This window comes from Xenia sp. Carnegie-2017, unplaced genomic scaffold (genome assembly GCF_021976095.1).
Source record: "Xenia sp. Carnegie-2017 unplaced genomic scaffold, XeniaSp_v1 HiC_scaffold_45, whole genome shotgun sequence".
In the NCBI taxonomy this organism is placed as follows: domain Eukaryota; kingdom Metazoa; phylum Cnidaria; class Anthozoa; order Malacalcyonacea; family Xeniidae; genus Xenia; species Xenia sp. Carnegie-2017.
The window spans coordinates 581,682-608,614 of record NW_025813510.1 but is presented as its reverse complement, the minus strand read 5'-3'; the positions used below and the strand labels follow the sequence as shown (position 1 = coordinate 608,614).

The window sequence follows — 26,933 nt, the reverse complement described above, 5'->3', positions numbered from 1 at the left end:
TTTGTGTTGGCCACCGCAGTAAAACTATGCCACCACGCCACTGGAGGTATGTGAGAAGTGATTCGGTATCAAGCAGAATGCAATAATTTTCAGTTCATATAACAATTAGAAATACTAAATTGCAATAACAATATATAAATGAAAAAATTCAAAATAATTTTTTGTTTGTATATTTCAACATACTAAAATTTAAGACAGACAGCCTGGTATCAAAATAAAGGGCCAAAAACTCCTACAACTTTAACAATCAATTTATCCTCTTGATGAGATTTCTCCTGGCAGAGCCATTGCATGGCAGCTGCTTTTTTTGTCAATAGTTGTTCCGAAAAGCCTTCAATTTTGCTTTCGCCGAATAAGATAGAGATATATAACACATATAAATGTGGTATTAAAAATTTTTCAAACATGTTGTCTTTTGAGCTGCTCTTCTAAAATCTTATGTATAATAGAAAAATATGAATTCGTGAAAACACCAGTATACAATTTTTGACCAAGCTTACTCGTTTAAGAAATTCTTCTGTCATCGTGAATAAATCAATGTCATCTTGAATAAATCAATATCATCTTGAATAAGTCATGAAGATAAGTAAAACAGTTAATGCACCAACGTTTCATTAAATGAAAGTTAAAACTTGGCAAAAAGCATTCCTCAGCGAATTTCAATCTAATTGACTTATACTCAAAAATTTCTTTACAAAGATGTATAATGATTTTGTACATATTTATTACATTTCTAATGTTGTCAGTTTATTTCTATATCTCTATGCATGATAATAATATGGGGTTTTTTGATAAAATCAAGGGAAGACTGTGAGCACACCAGTTTTCTAGATCTGGGATTGTTTTGATGACCATGGTCAAGGTAAATTAAATCCACAGATAAAGATTTACAATTTCAGTCTTTTGTCTATACTACCTTTGGAAAATGCATTAAACTTCGGATGCCATGCATCTCTCAGAGATATAGTCTAACAAAAATGCAAAGAGCACTGAATATACCCTGATTCACTTTATCGCCATTTTGTTAATATTCACTGATTTTATTATGGTTATTGCGTTGGGAGGTCTCTTTACAAAAAAATGGTTCTGAAGCAATTTTATAACTCATACAAAATTGATGAAACATGGGTAAATAGTTTTCTGAGCATGGATAAAGTTAAACACAAATAATGAACGTATAATCATGTAAAATAACATGTAGTGTCCAAATAAGCAGTTCCCTAAATCCGGTACGTTTTCCATTGTTTTGAAACAATCTTATCTTTATTCTTCTTTTGGAAGCTTTCAGTAGAAATTTCAGAGATGTAAATGATTTTTCTTAAAAAAACTTTTAAAGTACTTTGGAAATGGAAATACCTGATTGTCTGTAAGTAAATTTAATTCAAACAACCTGGTCTGTTTAAAGGATGGTATCTAAAGCGCACAACACCTGATTTGGCTGCAAATTTCATCATGCGCGACAAGCTTCATTTTATAAATCAATCTACAGATATAGCCACTTAAAAGAGCCACCTTCAAAACCGTGTTAATTATTATGAGATTAAATTAACTTTTTATTGTACATCTACTCACATACTTCCCTTTATATCCGATCCTCACTTTGAAAGGGAGAGTTTTGAAAAGTAGTACACGAAGTACATACCTTCATGGAAAACGCACAATTAAATGAATAGAATATTGAGTAATGGCTGTCAGGCAACTTTTAAAAATACCTTTGTATTTGTGCATTTAAGACTTCTTTGAACATATGAATCGAAAATTTCCTTGGAATGCACCTCTATCATCAACAGTCCAAATACAATAAATTCTTCGTCATGTACAGGCCAATATTTCAGAAACTGAAAAATACATATAAAAGTTAACTTTTAGACAAAGTGTAAGTGTCATTAAACCATTCAATAATAGTAAGAGATATTTTTAAAATTGCGATCAATACTTATTTTGATTTGAGGTCATGAACAAAATGCTGTCTGACCTCTTCATTTTCACTTTCATGCAGCAACGAGACCATAACGTAGCATTCGTATTCCCATATCATTCGCCAAAAATCTTCTGCAGACTCCTTCAATGGTGATTGTGTAGCTATAAATTTTTCGTTATTTCTGTAACCCTAAAATTAGGACAAAACATTCAAGTATTAATCACCAGACTGAGATTGTCAAAGAACAGTGTGCTTTGTACACTAAAAGAATGAGAGGAAATCCCGACATGTGTCAGAAATACAATAGCATTACGCTCCATAAGCACGTACTCTGGCAAAACGTCATTCCGTAAGACGAAATGCATTTGCTTTGTTAATTGTGCATAGCTTGCAGTTGCTACACTGCATAAATGCACTGTTTTTCTTTATTTATCTGATTGCATCACAGTATAAGTTTTAATTGTTTGTACTGAGATATGATGTTTGATGTCAACGTGAAAGATGTAAAAAAAATAAAATTTAGAGTTTAAGTAAGAGAACTGACGTCAATAAATGAAGCATTGATGTAGTCTGATCCTTTTCGTTTGGATAAGGCCAGAGCTTTACCCTATCACTATCATCTATAAAATACATCAAGTTTTTATCAATAATTATATCTTGCAGCACAGCTATAAATATGTAATCACTTACAAGGTAAAATCAAATTATATCGATTCTTTTCGCATTTTCTGGCATCAAACCATTGACACAGGTCTCCTTTTCATTAACAGATAACTCATTCAAGTTCTGTAAAGATGCATGAAAGTTTTAGCACAGAAAATAATTCAAATGCTGCAACTAATAGAATATTATTCTTGCTATTTTTAGTCATTAAAAATAGTTACCGAAAACAGAGCTTTGACAAATGCAGCTTTCGAATTTAAATATTATGGTAAAACTGCAGAATCTGCATTTTATGTCGTATCCTACATCAGGTACTACGTAATAGCCTAGTCAAAATGGCATCAATCAATTCAGAAAGATGTAAAATTTTTAATTGAGTTTTTATTTTTAAGGTGAAATTCTAAAAAACTGCGGGTTTTTATGGTGGAAACAAGTAAATTTAAAGATTTTATGTTACATCCTAGTTATCTATTGTGTTAAAAAGTAGTCACCAATAACCAGCAACGAAAGTCATGATAGAAAATCATTCTTTCCAAGACAAATCTAGTAGCAGTCAATATAGAGTGTAAAATATACCGCGTTAAATTTCGATGGCCTACAAAGGCTTACAAATCCTTAAGAGTACGCGTCAAGAAAACAAGAAAATGAAGCCATGCGCCAGACAGTGAGCTCTAACACTGTTAGGTTATTGAAGGATCAAGTAGTCAGTTCATCCTGGTGCAAAATCACATATTATTTACAAGCGAGCAATTAATTTAGCCCAATAAGTTGTAGGCACATGTCTAACAGACCGTGAAATAATCAAGAAATCAATCTATAAAGGAGATGCATCAAAAGTTGGCAGATGTTCTCGCTCTTTGTTAAGTGAGTCGAAATAAAAAAATATTACTATGCTTCATGGTTTTGGGATGAGTGTTGAATATAAAAGGTTTCTTAGAGTAGAGGCGCAAATAGAAAAACCAGTCATTAATCACATTAGAGAGAAAAACAGGGTGTATCTACCACTAGACTTTTTACAAAATAAATGTTTTTTTAAATAATTAATAATGTTGATTCAAGCAAGCACAAAGCATCAACACTACAATGGTTGGTCGAAAATCACAAGACATTCATCAGATTGGACATTGGCAGCACATCATTTGCAAATGGGCTGACGTGAAATAAATCATATAAAAATGAGTCCAGGTATAAAGTAAACCTGCCTTATAATTCTTTGTAAAATGAGGTATAAATTCAATATGACTTTTTCTTGTTCTGCATTTAGCCCATTAGGTGAACTTAACATTGGTATGGCACAATTGATAGCTATTGGTGCGTTTATTTACGATGGTGGCATACATCTGTACTATATTGAATGTCAGTTGTATGCGTAAAGTATTATGTAAATGTCAGTTGTATTTACAGTTAAGCATCGTTCTGTGCATTAGGGCATATCACACCTTCATATCACACCTGTTGATAGGTCGATACCAGTCAGCGACATGTTTGCTAGGTTATTAAGCCTTGTCGCCGTATTCTTTCAACACCGCCAGCGAATTCGCTGGAGCACATGGAATCGCTGTGTCGCAGAGACAAAATTGAAAATGGTGTCTTTCGAAGAAGCTCTAATAAATAGTTTTTAGTCTCTTCTTCCTCTAATTAGTTTAAAATTTTAGCTAATGAAGCAGTGCGCGCAGTGCTTCGTTAGTCGCCATGTTTGAGACAAACCACCAAAACCATATTTTAGGTCATAAAGGCCATCGCTTCACTTGTATCATCAGTGACAGTGTGTCTTTACATCACTATGTCGTTATGTCGCTACGTTTTAACGACTTAGCCACAGCGATAGTTTCTCTCGGCCTTTAAAGTCTCTATGTAAGTCTCTCGAAGTTTAATAGGGATCATAAGGCTCGTGACAAGGTCTTCCGTTTTGCTCCGGAACTTGCAAAGTTAATTTGAGAAGCTTAAAATGTGGCTAGAATTTATCAAAGGAAACGATCCTCCATCACTGCCTTTCTAAAGCTGTTTTAAAAAGCAAAGATAAACAACATCCAGCAACTAAAGTCGACGATTATACCAATTTCTTATCTATTGGTAAGGAGAAAGTTGTCACAACAGATAAGGTTAAGCAAGATCTGTTCAACTGCGCAAAGCAATATCGGAAAAAAGATGGAAGAGTTTGTACATGTGCGCGAAAAGTCAAAAAAAGTAATCCTTTCATTTACCATGAAAAGCACAAAATGATGACATAAACTACAAGAGGAAAGGTGATGATAAGCAGAAGTCGTCCTGAACTAAAAAATATTGAGAAAGGCATTGACAAGTATTAGTTTACAGTTGCAACAAGATGAACTTAAAACAGCAACTCATATAGGTTACAACAGTAACTCTGAAAGACTACCACACCCATCACGCATGAACTTTGAGAAAGAAAGTAGCAATAATCGTAAGAATTAAAAAGGTCCAATAACTGCTCAAGCCGCTTGGGATTATTACATGTCACTAAATTGATGAACTCTTTGCAAATTATGAAGTCAACAAAACCGATGTTCTTATCCTTTCACAGAAATTTTTAGATTATGCCAGAAGTCTAACTGGTGCTTTGTTTTCTCACAAGTTTGCAAATGTTCTGTAGACATTCAATGTACAGAAACTCTCCAAAGTAAACGGGAGAAAGCGAGCACAAAAAAGACTATACATACTCTTCATGCAATTGAACTGAACATCAATTTTCCTGACATAAGTGTCTTTATCCCAGCTCTCAGGATATTCTGCCAGAATACCTTCTTTAATTTGAGAAAATAAAATACCAGCAAAAATGTTTTTTAGCCAATCAAAGTGCGCTAAGTGAGAAGGTCCATAGTCAAAGTGTTTACGCAAGTAACTCCCAATTATCGAAAAAGATGGGAAGTGAGTGTCATTTTTATTGATTTTAAAGTTTTGTGCGAATTGGTTAAATATAAATGATGAATTGGGTGATAGGCAGAAAGAAATAATGCGACTGAAGCGAAATACCGATATTAGCTAGTAACAAACAGCAATAGAAATTTTTGAAAAATAAATAAATTTGGCTTAACGGTGACTCTGCATGTACTATGATAAATGATGTAAACTTATCAAGAAGTCTAAAGTGCCTTTTTCCGAAAAGTATAGCGACAAAATATATAGGTGTCAGGTGCTTTTACCTTAAATTCTTCAAAGAGGAAATTCACATGATCTTCCTGTTCCAACGAATTCAGAGTCTCTAAATAGTCTTGTACTTGTATTTCAGAGTTTCCACCAATAGAGTGCTCGAGAAGAACGTTGTAAATAAGGTTATACTGCGCCTATGAGATCATAAAGAAGGTTAGTTGTGCTCTGTGAAGGAACATTTTTAAGTATCCCGAGGACCTGTTATCCCTGTTATTTTGAAGTCAAACAAAGTGAAAATTAAGCTCATTAGAGCAATTAAACTCAGTCCCTGCTGAAGAGTTAGAAAAAATATTTTAACAATAAAATATCACACATATGATCCCGCAACTTTAAAAGATTCTTAACAACATGCTTGGCGCACCTCAGTTTGAACCATAGAACACCTCTGTTTTCTAATTTTTGAAACAACTTTATAGACGTCCACAATGCCTTCAATTTTCATTTGGTCAAGCAAAATATCCAATGCAATAAATGCGCCAGTTCGACCAGCACCAGCGCTAAATGGCGAAAATATATTGTAAGATGAATTTTTTTGCCATGCAACGGAATTTCCCAGACCTTGCTGGCATGAGCTGCATGGTATCGAATGTAAGAAATATTTTGAATTTTGCCAAAAATATCATATCGAATGTTTTCTTTCGCTTAGTGTCTTATATAAACTGTGCAAGCAAGTTATGTCATTTGTAGAGGTGGTCTCAGCAGGAACAAAACAAAACGCTTATCAGGAAGATGGCGAATATTAATATATTATCCAGTCCTGTCCGACTGATTTCTCCTTAAAGCAGATGTTATTTAAAAACAAATCAGACGGGTGAAGCTAAAAGTAATAAACAAAAACATTGAAAGTTCACTTGGCTTGGGATAATAAAATCATTTAAAGCAGCATTAGTTTGTGCGGTTACCAAGTTACAATGGGAAAGTAAAATTTATAGAGCAGACAGATTTCATGTCTTATAATTTTACAATTGCTACGTATTTTAAAGGCCAATGCCAAACAAGGTAATATAAAGACAGGAAAAGCATGAATGATTATGTCTAATGGTTCGTTGTAAACAATGAACTATTAAACTGAATAAAAATAAAATGATACTTCCCGCCAAATTTCGAAGACAACAATTTAACTAATTCTAGTCGTTTCAGGCTCGGCTGGAAGAAGGTTCGTTTATGATGGCTAATATGTGTGACTTTATCTCGCAGTATTATCTAGATGATTATTTAGTCTAATGGTCATAACACAATTGAGTAGTAAAGTAAATGGTTTGAACCCGGGAGTATCGTTACATGTTTGTAAATGTAGATCGTCCAGGTTGGTATAGTCCTGAGAAGGACTGTTTTTGCTGTTGTTGACTAACGTTTCGACAACCTTAGCGGTAGTCATCTTCAGAGTCAAATGAGGAGTAAACGTCAGGTTAGCCGTATTTGTTACTACGTCATTGTATTCCTGTACACACAATAGTGTAGTTTAGACGTAAGAAATATTTTCCGAGTTTAAAATGTTTTGGTGGCAGTTAAGAAAATTTCAGCCACATATTAGCGAAGCAATGCCGAACTTTATGAGTATCAAGTCTTGCACACGCTTATTCTAAGTGTAAGATTAACTCTAAAGAATTTCTTCTTACGAAAAAGCACATGATAACCCTTTCTAAATTATAAAAGGATAAGAACATTGTTATTTTTAAAGCAGATAAGGCTCTAGTGTAGTGATTCTAGATAGAGAGGACTATAAAAGTAAAATTCTGAACATTTTGAATGACAGCAACAAATTCTTCCAGATTGCAACAAAACCTCTATATTAGAAAGGAGATTGCAAGCACTTCTGAAAACTTGAAAAATCAAACCACTTGGGTGAAATTTTTTATAATTTAGTCCAACCAACGTACGCCGAAGACCACGTAAGTATGATTCGTCTAAAATCTACAAATCTGACTCTCCACTGCGACCAATTCTAGCCACGATTAATTCAGGTCATCATGAGTTAGCTAAAAAAATTGTCAGCGGTATTTATAGAGGTTCTCAACATACGCTGTAAAAGCTCTTTCACTTTTACGAATGAACTTAAACAGTTAAATCTTTTCATGTTTCCAGATCTAACGATGTGTTCTTTTGATACAACTAGCGTTTTCACTAACGTGCCTTTAGAAGAAACCATTGAAATTTGTGCTGATTATCTTTTTCGGTCGGAAATCACCCAGCCGAACATGTTTCAGAATGCTTTTAGAAAACTAATACTAGCTGCCACAAAAGGTGTGGAAATTGGCTTTGGTGACACCATGTATAAACAAATAGATCATGTGGAGAAATGTTTGCCACTTGGACCACTTCTTGCTAATATTTTTGCAGGCTACTATGAATTTAATCTTCTTTAATCATTATTTTGATTTTCGAAGAGATCTACTTTAACCTTTGAAAGAATTGTCTACTGGGCTACTTGCCAGACAACTCATTTACATCTAGACAACATCAATACTCACATGAGGAAAAAAACAAATAAAAAATAAAATTTAAAGAAAGGACAAATGAGAACACAATAATTTCTAAGTCTCTCATTGCAAGCATTAGTTGCAAAATTATACTACGTTGATAAGAGCTATTTTAATCTAATTGCGGATTCGCTTGTCTTAAGATTAAAATTTTAAAAAGAGCCTCCCTAAATGGATAAAAGTTACTCGAGGTACGGTAGAATACAGTACGTTTGGGATACCAATAGGGACGCAGCACTCCTAAAATGTTACGTTTTACATATAATACTTGGTTTAAACGACAGTTTTGTTCGCCGTTCCTTTTCGACCTTTTTTGTAGAATACAAAAACTGCAATGAAAATGCGTAAGATTGTAGATGCAAATGTGCTAAATTCAAAGCTTAAAATGTTAAATTTATGATTGCTGCTTATTTTTTAAGTACTTTGTGCTCAATTTTCAGGCCTACAACTTACCTGCAATGCACAAGGATCTTTCCATTTGTGATGTGGCAATGATTTCTTATTCGCTTTATGAATGCAAGTAGACGAGACGGATGAACTGACACTCCATGATCTGGCCATGCTGTGTAGTGAAACTGTGTAACTTGCTGCAGAAGTTCTGCATTGTATTTCTACGAATGTGTTAAATGAACTTGTATACCTTTTTGATATACATGCCTGGTTGGGTTGGAAAAAGTAGTTTTGGACTTAAAAAAAAATTAGTAAAGGATTGTATTTACCTGTTGAATTTGAAATTTTCTAATAGTGTAGTCAGTAAGCTCCCATTCTTCAATTAGATTAACAGATATAGAACCAAATAATTCAGCTTCATTACTTGGCCAGTACTTTTGGCACTTAACCTGATTTTAAACAATTAATTGACAAATGAAAAACAAACATGTTACAGTTTCTGATTTTATATTATTACAGCTAATTTGTCTAATTTATCCGTAGCACAATTATTTGCACTAAATTATATTATCAAAGAAGAAGCTCGGTTATTTAAAAACAATTTATCAGTAATATCGCTTTTTGTAAGCAATGAAATCAGTTTTATTGAAAGTAATTGTACTATTTCATAATTGTCGAGGATTATAAACAAAGTCATCGCTAATTATGGGGTAGTAAAAATGTCCTTACAATACAAAATTATATTTTTTCACGAGTATACAGTTACTAAAAATATTAATAAATTAAACTGTTGCACATACTAAGTTTTTACTTCACTTTTTAGCATTAATGACCACATCACAAAACGAATACATTGAGTATAATATAAAAGCTAACTGAAGTGCCAGGCGGGAAACGGATTCTCAATATAAATATTAGAGCCCAACAAATAATTTTGAACATTGTCATAAATAATTTGGTTTTTTGAAAGTTATTAAAATATCGACGTTTGGTCTTGAGTCAAGACATCTTCAGACTAATAAGTTAGTTAACAAGAATTACTATGAGAAAGAATACTTGACATTAATGGGTTAGTATAGCGTTTTCCGATCAAAGGAGAGATCCCCAAGTGTTCCGGGATTCTGGTGTGTAAGTGGCGTGTGGTTGGACCCACATACGACGCGGAGCAGCATAGACACGTGTATTAACAAACAACACCAAATCTTAGAGACTTGAGAATTTTATCCTTAAGGGAAAAAATGAAGAGATTCGTGTGAGGGTACGAAACACGTGACATTGAGATGAGGAAAAGCAGCGTTGTAGAGACGATTGATTTGTGTGCAGATTTGTAAGGAGTGACAGCCGCTGAATGGGAGACAGAAATACACTATTTTCTCTGGGACATTAAGGACGGGTGGTTTCTGTTCGAATTTTGTGTCAAGGAAACGACAGACAATGAACAAACATTACATAAAATAGCACGAAAGGAATTAAGGAACAATTGGGAACAAATGGGAACAACAATAACAAAATTTAAAATGGCGTCTACTTCGCATTCGGTGAGTTCGGTCGGTTTGCAGAAGAAATTTTGCTCAAATTGTGGTTAGAGCTTAGAAGTAAAGTCCCTTTTCTGTCCAGATTGTGGCACTGCGATAAAAAGAAAAAGTGCTTCTCATAGTTCAAGTGCTTCAAGTTGTTTAAATGCTTCAAATGATGCACGGAATACCTCGCCAAGTTTTTCTTTGCCCAGTTTTCGCGCTTTTAACGCCAGAAAAGAAAAGGACAGCCAAAGTTCATTCTCAAACAGAAGTGCAAATAAAAAGAGAAGTATTGAAAATAAAGATGTTGTTATCCTAATTGGGGTTATAGATGAGAACGGCAAAATGAGACGGGGACAATCAATACCGTTAAAAGTAGGATCATCTGCTACTGCAAAAGCGATTTGCAGTACCGCTGTTAAGAAGCATTCTGTCTTTGACAAGTGATTTGATTGTGGTGTCATGTATAAACTGGCCTTTAGGGATGGCATCTTTGTTGAACATGTTCCTGGTACAGATCCTCCAGAACCATTTACATTGCAGAAATATAACGAAATGGCAAGATTTGGATACTCTCGCATATACCTGTACCTCATACCATATGCTAATGACTTTACCACTGACAGCAATGATGAGGAGATAAGCAGTCAATCATTTGATGAAATTGATCACTTGCCACCTGCCTCATGGCTAGATGACTTATATTGTAAAAAGATTTCCTCCTTGATTCAGATGATATTGGTGAACCCAATGTTAATCAATGTAGGTAGATGTTGTAAAAGCATGTTTTAGGCACAATGCTAAACAATAAATAATTTATACCCTGTAATAATGCCAACTTCATGTCATGCTGAAACAATATTACATTAGTTATTGATAAACATTAAAATTGTTCATTTAAAATTGTATATTTCAATTTGGATACTGTCTGTATTTCTAATAGTTCTGTCCTTTTTAAATTAATGAAAACGGTTCCACTATTGAAGAAATAACCAGTACCAAAGATACCTCAATTAAATACAGGTAAAGGTCATAAAACTATAGTTTTATTAGTATGACATAGTCTGCATAATTTTTGGTGATATTTAAAATTAGTATATCTATTTTTATAGCCCATGGTTTGCAATGGATGAAAGTGACACCGATAGTGATCATGAAGAAATAGCTGCAGTTATCTTAGAAAGGTAAAGAATTTCTTTACAGATATATTTATTTACAAGTTAATTTTATATGTTCTGTTCATAGTGACTGTCAATCTCAACTTGTAAGCAATATTACTCAGCTTTTTCATAAAAGTTTATTTAATTTTCAGATTGATTGCGTACAGCACATCTGTTTGCTATGATATATTTTGCGATGAATCGACTTGCATCAGTCTTCAGTTATTATACATTATATTATTACTTGTGCCATATATGAAGCAAAAATAATAGTTCTTTAAGTAGTGCTTTATTGTACAAAGAAAACAGAGAAAGACAGTGGCCATATTGAAATGGAAAAAATCATAAAAAGAAACTGACCTTGCAAAATATGTACACAATCATATAAGATCCCAAACTGTTTCATAGATGACCAACTTTACAAAAAGTAACATAATATTGCTTCTCCTTAACTGAGCTTAATCTATAGTTTTATAATGTTTATTTTTTTATTACTTAGGAAGTGAAGAATTTTTTATGATATCTTTGTATTTCACAATCAAATTATTTTCTTTTATATTTAGGGAAGGTTTTGTTCAGAGTGATGAAGATGAAGATCTTGCAATTTTACTATTGACAGTCATGCGCAGTTTCTATCAATATCACAGAGGAGACTGTAAGTGTTTACTATTATCACAGGTCAAATTTACTTATAGCATGCGATCAGTTGATGACAAAGGACAATGATGAGAGTCTTTGAGGTAGCTAAGAAATGATATGGTTGAGAGTTCAGGTGTTTTTCAAAGCACAGCAATGTTGGGCTCATATGTATTGACACATAATGCAAGTAAATTGAGTACACAAGAATATTATATGGCAGGAGGGGCATGTGCTATTTCCTTGATTTTTTCCTGAGATCCGCCAGCAGTTCTCTCACCTGTAATATATGATTACATCACAAAGGCTACGAGAATAAAAAAGCTATGTATTGATGAAGTACCTTATGTACAGCATAGAGAGATCGCAAAGGTGTTGTATATGTTCCATACTAAATGGAGACTTTCTACTTGAGAGAAAATGCTTTGATGCAATTGCTCCTTTTTCTCTGACTTTCATTAATAAATATTCACCAATAAATATTTGTTTCAGCTCTTAGAAATTAAATGCCAAACTGCTCTTTCTCAACTACTACAAGATGAGAAAATGATTGACCTCATGATGGAAGCAGGATACCAAAACTTGTCCTTCAAACTTGTCCTGTTGCTGAAAATCTTGTGAAGTATTTGGTTATTGGTACATGCAGGTATAAATAGTTCACATAGCTATCAATCTGAAAATATTTCAAATTTAAACTCTGTGAAAAAATTGTTTGTAAAAATTGAGAATTTTTTATCTTACTGGCTATGATTGTCTATATTATCATTAGTTGTAACACAGTCAACAAAACCATTGCTCTTCCACAGATGTGAACTGGAAGAGTTTTGTCTTGATTTGTCTCACTAAAATTTGCTAAATTTAATAAAGACCTATGCTTCATCATTCCGTCGCGTCTTTGTTTTTGGTGCCAACGATGACGAAGATGTTTCTGTTGATTATATCATAACCACATTTTAACCTCAATTCTCTGAAGAGGAAATCAACATAAGAGAAAGAGAGGAGGACGTATATGAACATTGGATTTCTTTTGTTGGAAGCACTGCAGGTATTTTTTGCCACCCTTTATTAGTTGTAGATAGATGCCCATAATCTCTTCTAATTTACACTCAACACTTTGCAAACGTTTTGAATAAATATAAAACTTTTTCTATTATAGATGTTGGCTCTGAAATTCAACCCATAGACATACTCAGATTTGCTAGTGGCTCAAAAAAGAAGCCACTTCTGGGTTAGGGTATCAACAAGACCCCGATGATATTGTTTCTAGAGTCCCATCACTGCTTGGCAAATGGTCTAATACAAGGATACAGATTACCACAAGGGTGAACCTGCGGTCCGACTATACTGCTACCGACTGCTGAATATAATGAATTTAATGATTTTAAGCTGGCAATGGTAACTGGTATCGTTGCGTAACCACAGATTCTTCTTTCATGATAATCATATCTCCTTGGCAGTACTTGCCCTTAATACATAGCATTGTTTTGTTCTTTATTCACTTCTATTTTTAGTTCAAACTTTCATCGAACACGGAAGCTTAAAATTTATGCTTCAGAGTTTATTGTTAAACTGTTGTATTCATTTTCGCGGATGAATTAAATCTCCTTCGAACATCAGCACCGGCATCGTCGTTACGAGCAATCGCACTACCTTCGGCGAATTCAAACAAATCCTGCTTTCCAAATATAAACGCAAGTTGAAAGCCCATGACCGGTAGTTCGTGCCACTCAATTTTGCGAACTTAAGAGCGCAATCCAAAAAAGACATTGCTTAAGTTTTAAATTACTTCTCTTAAGTAGGACAGTTTTCGTCCTGGGCCCATGACCTGTTAGAATGATAATGTTTAAGTAACAATTTTATTACAACATAACCAAATACAAAGTGCAGTGCAACAGAACAGAAGAAGAATACTAATGAATGGTGGCCGGTACGGGTCACCAGAAAAATAATTGAAAAAACATAACAAACAATAAGAAAACATCACTCAAAATCATACTACACATTTCAAAATACCCACTACACATTTCAAAATACTCACTACACATTTCAAAATACTCACTACACATTTCAAAATACTCACTACACATTTCAAAATACTCACTACACATTTCAAGATACTTACTACACATTCGTCCCAGTCTTACCCTCGTCCGGCCTGCCCACGGTCGTCATTAGTTTCCATATACGAAATTGACGTGACGTCAGAAAGCTAATATAAATATACGCTTCCGATATTACTATTAGTTCAGTACGTACGCGTAAGGATATTTTGATGCTATTGTGGCGATATGTTGTCTATGTGGAATTCGGCACATAGACAAACATATTGCCACAATAGCATCAAACTATGCGATACGCGTACATCAACTACTAGTAATATTTCTTCCAGGGATTTCTTGGTCTTGGTTAGACAACACAACACGAGTGGTCAATCTACAGATTGCATGTAGTTGTATTTGTACTGGTGATATTCGACAGTCATTAGTTTAACTAATGCACTTATTGAGGTGACTGGTATTAAAGTTCTAAATTTATTGCATTTACTCGAAATTACCGAACTTTTCATTTTCTTTGGCGATTCTTGTGCAACAAATTGTAGCGCTATGTACAAATTTCTTCTTTGGTTTCCTTGTTATTTTTGTAACGCATCACACAAGTACGTACGCGACCTAGCAAATGCAAATTCATATACTCAAATTTTTGCTGTTAAAGTAAGGACATGACGAAAGCCAATGCAAATACATTTGCTTGCGATATGTAGATCGTCTACTGATATTGTTGCCCGACCAAGACCAGCAAAACCCTGAAAGAATTTCTAATTAGAAGTCAGCCAATATTTTCATGATATTATCCCAATGTCCCAATTTGTTTGTCTTGTGAAATGCGGAATTATATATTTAATATGCTTACTTTATGATGTCACGTCAGTTTCATAGATGGAAACTAATGACGACCGTGGGCAGGCCAGACCAGGGTAAGACTGGGACGAATGTGTAGTAAGTATTTTGAAATGTGTAGTGAGCATTTTGAAATGTGTAGTATGATGTTGAGTGATGTTTTCTTATTGTTTGTTATGTTTTTTAAATTATTTTTCTGGTGACCCGTATTTCTGGATACCAAGAAGTGCTTTGACGTAGAAGTGCTTTCTGACAAGTGTCAGCAGTGTATCAAGTGGAGGAAGAAACAAAGTGATGCTAGATTTAAAGAATGGAAGGCAACTCATGTTTGTAAAATAAATCATACTTGGAGTTCTGGCAGCATGGAAAAGGCAGGTGCACTGAGGATGTTTGAAAGGTCCTTTGCTACAAGAGGGCTGAAGTATAAACATATGCTTCGGGATGGTGATTCATCTTCATGTAATGCAGTCCTAGCAAGCAAGCCATATGGAGAAGATTGCCTACAAAATAAATTGGAGTGCATTGGGCATGTGCAGAAAAGAGTAAGAAGTAGGTTGGGAAGACTCAAAAGTACTAGTAAAGGAAGAAAGCTCGCTGATGGGAAGGGTATGTCAGGTAAAGGTAGACTAACTGATGGCAAAATAGATGTGCTCCAAAATTATTATGGTCTGGCAATCAGAGAAAACCTTCACAGTGTTGAGGTAATGGCAAAGGCTCTGAAGGCATCACTTTTTCATGTGGCATCAACAAAGGAGAATCCACAGCATCACTTTTGTCCAAAAGGAATGGACAGTTGGTGTGGATATCAACGTGACAAGGATGGTTATAACCACAAGAATGGCCTTCCAAAGTCCATTGTTGATTTGTTAGAGCCTATTTTTGAGGATTTGGCTGACACTACATTATTAAACAAATGTACACATGGTTTGACACAAAATCCAAATGAATGTTTGAATGGACTTATTTGGGATAGATGTCCGAAGACAATATATGTTGAACATGAAACTGTAGCTCTTGCCACATATTTAGCTGTTTTGAAATTTAATGATGGAGACATTTCCTTCCTAAAGATATTCGAAGATTTGGACATAACACCAGGTTCCTTCACTTGCCAAGGTGAGCACATTTGTGACCAAGCTCGAATAAAGCTTTCAGCAAAAGAGCACTGAGAAGGTGAAGGGACAAAGAAAATCCCTAAGATATTATCGAAAAAAGTATTTAGACAAGGCTGAGGACGGTGAAGGAGTTACATATGAGTTAGGTACCTTTTAAACCCTGTATAATGTTATGAAAACTTTACTATAACTTTAACTTGACTTTTCTCCATTTCGTTATTTTTTGTGTGTCAACAATATTTGTGACACTGTAATTTTGTAAATATTTATTGTAGAAGCTTGATATTTAGTATATTTATTCAGTACAATATAATCTAGAAACTGATTTTTTCAAATTTTCAAATTTTACTCACAGATGAATTATTTCCGCTTTTTTTTCGAAAAAAATGGTGGATTAAAACCCAAAATATCTGACAATTCAATAAATCGGCTGTTAAAGTTTTATAAAAAAATTTGAAGAAAATTGAAAAATCTCATTCCCTAGCTCAGATTCTTGGCTTTTCAAAAATGTATTATTTGTTTCATTGTGATGACTTGTTCTTGAGATATCATGTTAATGCTGTTAATTAATTATAGGCTAATTAATGGCCGCCATAATGGATAATTAGTGTAATTAGCAACTTCCTGAATTTTTTGTGCACTTCATTTTCTATCACCTTACTAAATCAGAAAATGTTATTTTCACCTTAGTTGCTATAGAGGGGTGACCAACTTAATAATACGTTTATCCTAATAAAATAGAGATATCTGCTCAATGAATATATATTTACTGCTGCACTAATATATATCATGAATAATGAAAACATTTCATGCAAAATACTTTGATTTCTATCAATTTATTAATCTGCATTGCTGTGGGCCACCGTATTACGAATGGTGGTGAATTTGTCGTTTGAGAGGTAAATGTTAATGTCTAAAAATGGCAGTTGTCCATTATTTTCCATCTCAGAGGTGAAAGTGATGTTGGGGTGTTGATGGTTGATGTAGTCAAAAAAAAGAGGAACGTGATCAAGTGATTTAAAAAAGAAGAAGCAGTCATCGACATATCGTCTGTAGAAAACAGATTTGAATTTGTGGGGGCAGTTTTTCCGCCAGTTTTGTTCAAGGAAAGACATGAATATGTAGGCAAAATGAGGGCCAAGGGGACTACCCATAGCAACGCCAACAATTTGGTGGTATAAGCGGTCGTTAAACATAAAGTGGCAATTTTTAACAGATAGCGTTAGTAGATTACTGAATTCGGTGCGGTTGAGTCCATGAAATTGTTTATGGTAAGTAAAAAGAAGATCACAGATAATATTGATTGTTTCATGAAGGGGAATAATGGTGAAAAGAGAACTTATATCAAAACTAGCCTTAACAACTTTGTTAGAGTTGATGTTAGTGTTAAGTAGTTCTGGGACGAAGGAGAATGAGCCTTTATCACAAAAGAGTTTGTGGAGATGGGTGTAAGCAGCTTAATGAAAAATTTAGCTAGTTTATATCAGTAGTAATTTAAAAAAGATAGAATTTGTCGTAAGGGAATGGTTGGTTTGTGAAATTTTGGAAGTCCATATAGTATACATATGCGTGAGCCGGTCAGATAGAGTTTATTGTAAGTTTGTTAATCAATTGATTTCATTTTCTTGAGTTGTTTGAGTAATGATTTCACCTGGGTTTCACTTTATAGGGTGAATTTTACAGGGTCTTCGCTTATGAGTTCAAATTTTGAGGAATCGGAGAGGATTTCTGACATTTTGTTATTGTAGTCGGTTTTATCAAGGATGACAACGGCATTGTAAGGTTTCATGACAACAATGCTATTGTCATTCTTCAGGTCATTTAGAACGTTGATTTCGTCTTTTGAAAATAAAACTAGGAGGGCTGTAGCAGCGACAACCAGATAGTGCGATGTGTTTCATTTGGGTTTTTACGAATTCATAGTGAAAACCAGAGTGTTCATAGATGCTTTCATTATGATTTGCGGCGAAGAATTTATCAAAGGGTGCGAGAAAATTACAGTGGTTTAACTTAGTAGGTGGAATGGCGAAATTTAAACCCTTGGAAAGGATTTCTTTTTCTTTGTTGGTGATTAACCTGCTCGAGAAATTAAACACTACTTTGTCTGGGTTGATTAGAATGTTATTGTCGTTCTTAGCGCAAAGGTGAAAAGCTTTCGATCTTGTATGTGTTGGTGTTGGTTTAATTTCTTCGAGTTCTCACGATCCGAAACATTCTTCAAATGTATAAAGTCTAGTGTAGATACGGATGAAGCTAGATGAGAATGGGTCGTTGTCAATTGTGCAGATAACATGCGTATTCTAGAGTGTTTGTCGTTTATTTATTCGAGGAGCAGTTTGGTTTGACATTGTAGATAGGCGCTAGAATTTTGCAGACGGCGATTTGCAACCTTGAACCACAAGAAACGTGGTATTTCTGAACGCTTTTTACATGTTGTAAGTGAAGGTTTTAGTTTGGAGATGAGGGTCAAACCACACGCCACTTACACACTAGAATCTCGGAACACTTGTGGATCTCTCCTTTAACTGGAAAACACTATACTAACCCATTAATGTCAAGTATTCTTTCTCATAGTAATTCCTCCAATCACCCTGCTTCACCAGACGACTTTAAAATCATCTCATCCTACTCTGACACATTCGACTTCATGATCCACGAAAGCCTCCACATCTTCAAACTAAAACCTTCACTTAACACCCAAGGCAGCTCGAGCCCTCTTAAGTTTTTCTAGTCTTAACACCTCACCCTAACTATACATCACATCACACTTCCACTTACGCAGTATCTGATACCTCAAACAATGTAAATAACTTTCTCTATATATATATCTATAATTCTTGAAGATATCCTGAGTCACGACGAAACGTCACTATTTTAATAAATTTCACAAAACCAAGTTGTTTATGACTTTGTTCAAAATTATTTGTTGGGCTCTAATATTTGTATTGATTTACTCAACGTAAACTTTATTCCCAAGCTGTTTGCTAGCTTCAACTATTCCTTGTTTTGCCAACAACTATCTTGCTAACGATTGACATCGGTTCTCTCATTTACCTTACTTTGTTAAATATTATAGCGTGCGAGTTATTGTCTGCTGGTGATTGTGAGGTAAAACGAGTAACGTATTTATTCTGCATGTTCTACTTCTGTCATATTAGGTTCAGAACATTGTCCTTTTTTACTATGAAGGAAAAATCCACGTCAGAACTAAATAAGTGGGCATGACTATGGCACTTGGTAAAGCACTTGTCACAGATAAACTTTAAACTAAAACCGCAATCTTCAATTCAAATAATTCATGATTAAGATAATAATTCAATATGTATCATGCACGAAATGTGTCATACAATATAATTACTGATTTCCTTATAAATACTATCATTTGCATTAATTGAGGAGCATTGAATGCATTGCCAAAATAAAAGAAGCTGTTTACGCCACTCCTGATAATATACAAAGACAACAAATAGATACGCATAGCGTAAAAATGTGCACCACTTCAACTATGTGTCATCTAGCTGCAGCATGAAAAGATTAATCAACCTTTTTCAAGTGATATTATATGTTTGATGATTTGTGCTCTTTGTCAAGTCAACTGACTTTTTTTAACACTTTAGACCAAATGTAAAACTATTTTTGTGAAAGCCTTTACTTAGATTGTATACTTCACGCACGTGGCATTGGACACACGCAGGAAAGTGAAGTTCTCGATATTTCTCAAGCTTTAAAAATTAGTTCATTATTATTTTCTTGAGAAGCATTTTTTGCTATATTGAAAACAGTTTTTTTTCTGACAAGTAAGAAATGTTGTTAACTCAACCTATAAATCAACACATTTAATAATTGTATAGGACATCTTGTATTTCTATTTCTGGGCAAAGCGTAATGCTTTTCGTTGTTCACTTTTTTTTAATAACATTAAAAAGTACTATATTTTCGACAATTCCTTAAAATAACGTTTAAACTGAGCAAATCTTCTCTCATTCTTACTATTCGCAAGATTTGTATGTCCTACTCACTGTTTGACACATACTGTATGTTTCATTGACATTTGACACGTATGTTTCATAAATCCAAAGATAGAAAAGGTAATTCGTACAAGTATCAAAAGCAAAATAAATACATTCGCTTTTTGCCTTTCTGCGTAGTACCGCTTGCACGAAACAACTAACCAAAACAGCTCTTGATAATTGTTATCGCTTGCAAAGCCTGGATAGTTAATACTAATTAACAATATTTTGATTCAATTTCGTCATGACCTTATTACGCAATACAAGTAAACGTTAAATCACTAAAGTAAACGTTAAATTGCAAACGTATAATTACCAAGCATGAATGTACAGTTCAATAACAACCATGTCAACGTTTACAAACCACATAAACGTGCAAGCAGTGCATTAACTTGAATAATAAAATTGCATTTAAATTCACTTTAACACACAAAGTTAGCTTGAGTGTCAGAAAAGTGTCACAAAAGTGCCAGAGAAAAATTTCACTCCCAAATTATCGAGCAAATAAAATGAGAATTCGTTACCCAAACAACATTCTATAATTTTCGCTAAAAGCAACGAACGCAATAAACGGTGATCTTTATACTCTTTCGTAATTCTGACAATCATCAAAAATACACATAGACAGAGCCTCTGAGCCTCAAACCGTGCTCATACCCTCAAAAAAAATGAAAGAAAAATTTTTTCATGCACTTAGTACTATGACAACCAGCCTCTATTGACTAAGAGATGCTATTTATTGCATAATAAGTTATGTTTTAACATCTCTGTATTACAAGATGTATGAAATACCTTTCCTTTTTCTAAAAGATTTGTTACCATAACAATAGAGGAGCAATTTTGCTCCCAGACCATTCGCCAAAAATCACTAAACATTGCTGCAACTGGACCTTCAAAAAAACCCAGAAATACAATCAATCAAATAGAATTTGTAAATTTTATCTAAAAATGAAATCGTTTTATTAATTTCTTCAAGTATTTGACCTATCTATGAAATGGCGCATAGTTAAGCTACCATTGTATCCCATTGATATATTAAATATTAATTGCGACGTATTGCATGTACAGTATAGGTTTTGCATAATCCATCATGAATAATCCAAATTGGCAGAACAAGAGATGAAAATAAAGGAGAAACACACTCCAAAACCATCATCTTGTAAACTCAAGATTCAAGATATAAAAGTAAGAGACATGATTTAAAGCAATATCTCGACTTTACTTCAAGGTCATTATCAAGCAAATGATCTTAAATAGTTGTTACAAGGAAATGAAGTAAGCAATAAAAAGAAAGAAGGAGATGAAAGGAGGTGTTACTGTCTAGAATTACATCAATGAAATTATGAAAAAATAGCAAGTTCTTTAGAAGCCTTCAGTCCAGATTTAGCTAAGGACTTTTGAAACGTATATAAATCGCCTCAAGGAAAAGCAAAACATTAGAATTGTTATGATGAAGACAGTGTAAAGTGTTAGGGTTGCTAAGAATGTGATCATGGGTGGAAAAAGAATGCGATAGATTTATGTCATTAATTGTGTCATATAATTTGAAAATGTCAGTTATGTGTTGTGCGTCATGGCAGTTTGTTAGATGGTCATGAATGGCGCTTTTGTTGGGGTCGGATTTTGCGTGTTTATTAAGTCTAGTAAGAAGGGTTCTGTTAGTTTTACCTATGTATGACTTAAAACAGCCAGGACGAGTAAATTCATAAATTAAATTTCTGCAATCCAGAGTTGGTATTTTGTCTTTTTTGGGAAGGAAATATGATACTTTCTTTGTTTTGTATAACACTATAAATTTCACTGACTCTTTTAGATTACGTTGTAATTTTGTTATTAGTGTTTTAACTAACGATTCCCCCTGACTATTACAAATCTTAAAATTCCATATTTTGCAATCTCACCAAATTTTCCCGCCTTAGTTATGATCCTACCGCCACTAGACTGAATACATTACAGAGCTATCTATTAACTTTGCGCAATCGAAATGAAATATCTCAATGCAAGTACACTTTTATGCGACCACACAGAGCTTGTTTTAGTCGAGCTCACGGGTTGCCAAAAACGCACAAACCATTTTCACACTTACTCAACTTCATTCCGACCGATAATCGACACAACAACACCACCTCATAACGTAGGCAAATTTCTTTCACAACTTCTTAACCCATTCAGGCTTAATAGACACACTATAGCGGATTTATTTCATGCAGTCTCCACCATAAATTCCATCCTACTGAATTATTCAATTAAGGTTATAAGTTTGTTTCATTTGATGTGGAATCACTTTTCACTAATGTGCCTCTCAAACGAAGTATTGAAATTATACTAAAGCGCGTCTTTAACGGCAAACTCGTTAAGGCAACACTAACAAAACGGACTTTACAGAAATTGCTAAAAGATTCATGTACAAAACGGCCTTTTCTTTCAATAATTATATTTTGAACAAATTGACTGTGTTTCTATGGGTCCTTGTATTGCTCTTGTGCTAGCAAACATCATTCTCACAGAATTTGAGAAACAAACTGTCGATGACTTGTTACGTGCGTGGTCCTGAAAGAATAACTATTAATTTTGGTTTTATTTCCACACGCAACAAAGATAGTGTGAACCAGTTATATTTCTCGAACAATTTATTTATCTTCGCGTAATTATATAAGTAGATAAGTGTCTTAATAATAATATAAACAAGTATGAGTAAAACGTATCTCCTCTGTCTGAGTACAACCGCGAGTCTTTATTCTTGAGCGTTCGTGAGTCCAACAATGACTCACAATAGTTTTCCAAATAGATTAAAGGCACAGAAGCCAAAAGATAGTTATGGCACAAAAGCCAAGATAGTTGTCTGGTAGATTGTAGCTTGTCAACCTACTTCAGTAGGCTATGCCTCCTAAGTTTATCTCCTCGTAGGTTGTGCTCGTAGGTTGTCCTCGTAGGTTGTACCCAGTAGTGTAAACTACTCATATATATATATAATATCTAATGGGAAGTATTGTGGTTTTGTGACCTACATCCCATACGCAATAGAGTATGTTACAGCAAGATATAGTTAACCAAAATAACAACGCGGTTCTAAAATATGTGTTTACGCATGTAAGCAATCTTCTAGCGCATGCAAGTTAAAGTTAAAATATAAAAATATGAAATTATAATATGATATAATAATAGTTTATAAATGATAGTAGATGATAGTAGTTGATATCATGTAACAGACCTCATAAACTCTGGATTACTAAAGTTTTACTGTCGCTATGTAGATGATACCCTCGTTTAAATCGAACTCTCAAATATTCCAGCCGTGTTAAGGAAGTTCAATAGCTTTGATAAAAGCTTAAAATTCACTTTTGATGAATATAAAAATGACAAAATCCATTTTCTTGATTTAGAAATTTCAAATTCGGGTATAGACAATTTTCGTAAGGCTACTCACACCTGTCAATATACACGCATCGACAGTTTTGAACCTTGGTGTCGCAAAATGCGTAGATCAAATCTCTTTTCGTACAGGCTAATATGATTTGCAGTAATATAACCCTCCTTAATAAACAAATATCCAGTATTACTAAATTTATGTCTTGGAACGTTCTATTATACGAAAGGTCAGAGAAAAATACAAAAGAAATACTTTTGTTAATAATGATCCACCAGTATGAAACAACCACCAAGACTCTAACTGCCCCAAAGTTTGGCTCAGGATTCCGTACTTAGGTAGGCAAGGGGAATCGTTAGTTAAAACACTCATAAGGAAGTTACAACGTGATCTAAAAGAGCCAGTGAAATTTATAATGTTATACAAAATAAAGAAAGTATCATATTTCCTTCCCAAAAAAGACAAAATACCAACTCTGGATCGCAGCAATTTAATTCATGAATTTACTTGTCCTGGCTGTTTTAAGTCATACATCGGTAAAACTAGTAGAATCGTTCTTACTAGACTTAATGGAGACGCAAAATCCGACCCCAACAAAAGCGCCATTCATGACCATCAAACAAACTGACATGACGCACATCACATAACTGACATTTTCAAATTATATGACACAATTAATGACATAAATCCATCGCATTCTTTTTCCACCCATGATCACATTCTTGACAACACTAACACTTTACACTGTCTTCATCATAACAATTCTAATGTTTTGCTTTTCTGAGGCGATTTATATACGCTTCAAAAAGCCTCAGCTAAATTCTGGACTGAAGGCTTTAAAGAACTTGCTTTTTTTCTTAATTTCATTGATGTAATTCTAGACAGTAGCACCTCTTTCCATCTCCTTTCTTTCTTTTCAATGTTTATGTTTCAATATTATTTCAGTTAGAGTTAAGAACAAAAACAATTATTAAATCCCGTTTCGCACGATATCAAGAACTATTACGAATTTGTATCTATACCAAAGCTTTCCTTCGGCAGATAACATTGAATAATTATTGATATCATGCTCAGGGGCGGATCTAGGATTTTTCAAACAGTCATAAAACGTCGGAGGCGCTCCACACCTGGGGGGGGAGGTTCGAGGAATTCTCCCCTGAGAAATTTTGAACTTACGAGCCTTTCAAATGCCATTTTTAGCGTTTTAGAGCAATACAAAATGCATTTTGTGGGCATCGTTTTTGCGTAAAAACAACACATTTTGCTTACGTTTTTTTCAAAAAAAACTGAAGTGAACAATACTTGACTGTCTGTCCAAATATTTAGGCTCATTACCAGGCCAAGTATATGGCTCATTAGCATGTCTAGGAACATAAAATTTATTTTACAATAATGCTATTCCAAAAAAGATATTGTCTTAAAAATTTCTACCAAGTTGTCAGGCATAGACCCTTCTAGAGATCCAGATTAAAACCTCTATATACAGAGTTAAATTACAAATTTGGTACTACAAGGGACAGTTCATAGATGTCGAGAAGCTTAGACTTCACACCATGCATATTTTTTGCAACCTTTACGCATCTCCTCGTACAGTGCCGCATAATTCATCTTTTGAGAAAAAATTCAAAATTTTTTTCTTCCAAAGATTAAGAAAACTATCAGAGTGAAAATTGGCAATTAAGGACAGCTTAACACCATTAATATTTATTAGGCATTTCACTAGACTATTATCTTCTGTAAGTATAAGCAAGGTGTGCTATATAGCAATTACTAGTAGCATTGTATTTGCCAATACAAACAGAATGTAAAAAACATGCCTTTAATTATATAATTACATAAATGTTAAAGTGCTTATATTACGAATTTTAGCCCCCCTTTTTTATGAGCTTAATTGAAAATTTGGATTATTTGAAGAACTATGACATGTTGCTGGACTTAAACAGATAAATATAAGTTCCTTAATTTTGCCTCCAAAGTCGGGTACTATTAGCGAATTTTTTACGACGCCATATTGATACTTGTGACATAGATAGTTGAACACGTCTGTTTCCGTCAATATAATATTATATTATAGGAGGTGATTTTGTTGTCGTTTTTCTTGTCTTAAAAACAAATATTGACAGTATTTTCAATAAAATATTAAAAAACAAGTTTTTCGGAAAGTATGGCCTCAAATCAGTGCTCAGATAATTCGAATTCGATGTCTGAATGCGTAACTGATTCGAGCTCGGAATCCGTGGGTTACGTCGAGCATTTAAACGACTTCGCATATAACGATGAACCGCTCGCAGGAGATGGTGATGAATGGCATCCTCCAGATGATCCCAATGGAATTCTCCCTGCGACATTAGAACAACGAAGTGATGGCGTAATTCTACTCGGTGAATGGTAAGTTGTTGTTTTCTCCTGTTTGTAATATACATAAAGTTGCTTTATAAACCACAATGCTCCCACGTTTCAGGTGTAATTGTCAATGCTGTCATACCGATTTGTTAGAAGGTGCATTAGAGTACAGATGCTGTAAGGAAGTAGGACCAGCTTTGCAGAAAATGACATTCGATGGCAGCATTGAGAAATTATCATGCGTAACACAGCATGCCAAATTTGGGCCTTTAGTTCACAGGGGCGGATCTAGGCCATGGCGAAAGTGGCTTGAGCCACGGTCAGAATTCTGCCACTTAAGTTTTTCCAGGGTTGACTTTTTCATGATTAAAAATTTTGCTCAAATACAGCAAAATTCGATCAAAAGCAAAAATTGAATGAATTTTGTAATTTTTTGTCAAAAATTTGTGTTAACAGAACAAAAACTTCAAATTAAACGTCTTGTTAAAATAGTATTATCATCCAGTTAAACTCTGAACTGTAAAATCACCGAAAGCGTCTCGAATCTTGCCGAATACGCCATGAATATGCTCGGAATATGTTCGTAAATTCGAGCCTGCAATCTCAGAATGAAGAGCCACGGTCAGCGTTCAAAAAATTTCGCAATAGTTGCTAAATATAGTAACCTTTAGCCACGGTGCAGCGTTGCAAGCCAATCACAGGGAACGTTTTGGTCATGTGCGCCACGGTGAGCCACGGTGAATGTATTTTGATTGCGCAATAAATACAAGTCATATGAAATTGCTCGATTCTTGTCGACTTGAAAAACGCTACTTCTAGTTCTTCTCAGCGATTAGGATCAACGGAAACTTCTAAAAAGATCGATGTTCTTGAAAGGCTCGTCCAAACCTTTCAGCAAGAGAACGCTTGCGAAATTATTTCTGGTGAATTGTCTAACTTGAGACAACACTGTGTTAAAATAATCAACGAGGAAAGGCTTCGTCGTATAAATTCTACTGGCGATATTATGCTACGAACTTGTTCATTTTCAAAACTGCAGTTCCCTGAAAGCCAAATTGAAAGATCAGGACCCAATGTCCCTGTTAGGTAAGAATTTACATGTATTGGGGTATTAATTTATATTTTTATTTACGTTTGACATCTTGGCCTGAAATATATGATCAATCCGTTAATTTTCAGCTATTCATATTTAGTGTATCATGTAAAATATATGTCTAAAGCTGTCATTATTTTGCATACTCAGTCTGTCTAATGTACTGCCTA

The 26,933-nt window shown here is 34.3% G+C and overlaps 1 protein-coding gene and 1 long non-coding RNA gene across 2 annotated transcripts in view; one reads left to right on the top strand and one right to left on the bottom strand.

Moving 5' to 3' along the window:
* LOC124456355 (receptor-type tyrosine-protein phosphatase mu-like) overlaps positions 1 to 26,933 on the bottom strand; it is a 63,130-nt gene that overhangs the window by 8,955 nt on the left and 27,242 nt on the right. The window contains exons 9-17 of the mRNA XM_047006823.1: positions 20,753 to 20,850; positions 8,955 to 9,074; positions 8,689 to 8,846; positions 6,117 to 6,252; positions 5,749 to 5,889; positions 2,612 to 2,707; positions 2,466 to 2,541; positions 1,976 to 2,110; positions 1,713 to 1,838 (exon numbers count right to left, since the gene is read on the bottom strand). Of these exons, the coding sequence (XP_046862779.1) occupies positions 2,621 to 2,707; positions 5,749 to 5,889; positions 6,117 to 6,252; positions 8,689 to 8,846; positions 8,955 to 9,074; positions 20,753 to 20,850 (740 nt within the window). The 3' untranslated portion in view covers positions 1,713 to 1,838; positions 1,976 to 2,110; positions 2,466 to 2,541; positions 2,612 to 2,620. The remainder of the gene's footprint in view (positions 1 to 1,712; positions 1,839 to 1,975; positions 2,111 to 2,465; positions 2,542 to 2,611; positions 2,708 to 5,748; positions 5,890 to 6,116; positions 6,253 to 8,688; positions 8,847 to 8,954; positions 9,075 to 20,752; positions 20,851 to 26,933) is intronic.
* LOC124456356 lies at positions 15,097 to 26,180 on the top strand. The gene is made up of 3 exons (XR_006952231.1): positions 15,097 to 15,109; positions 18,088 to 18,094; positions 25,944 to 26,180. It is a non-coding gene; the product is annotated as an uncharacterized LOC124456356 (long non-coding RNA).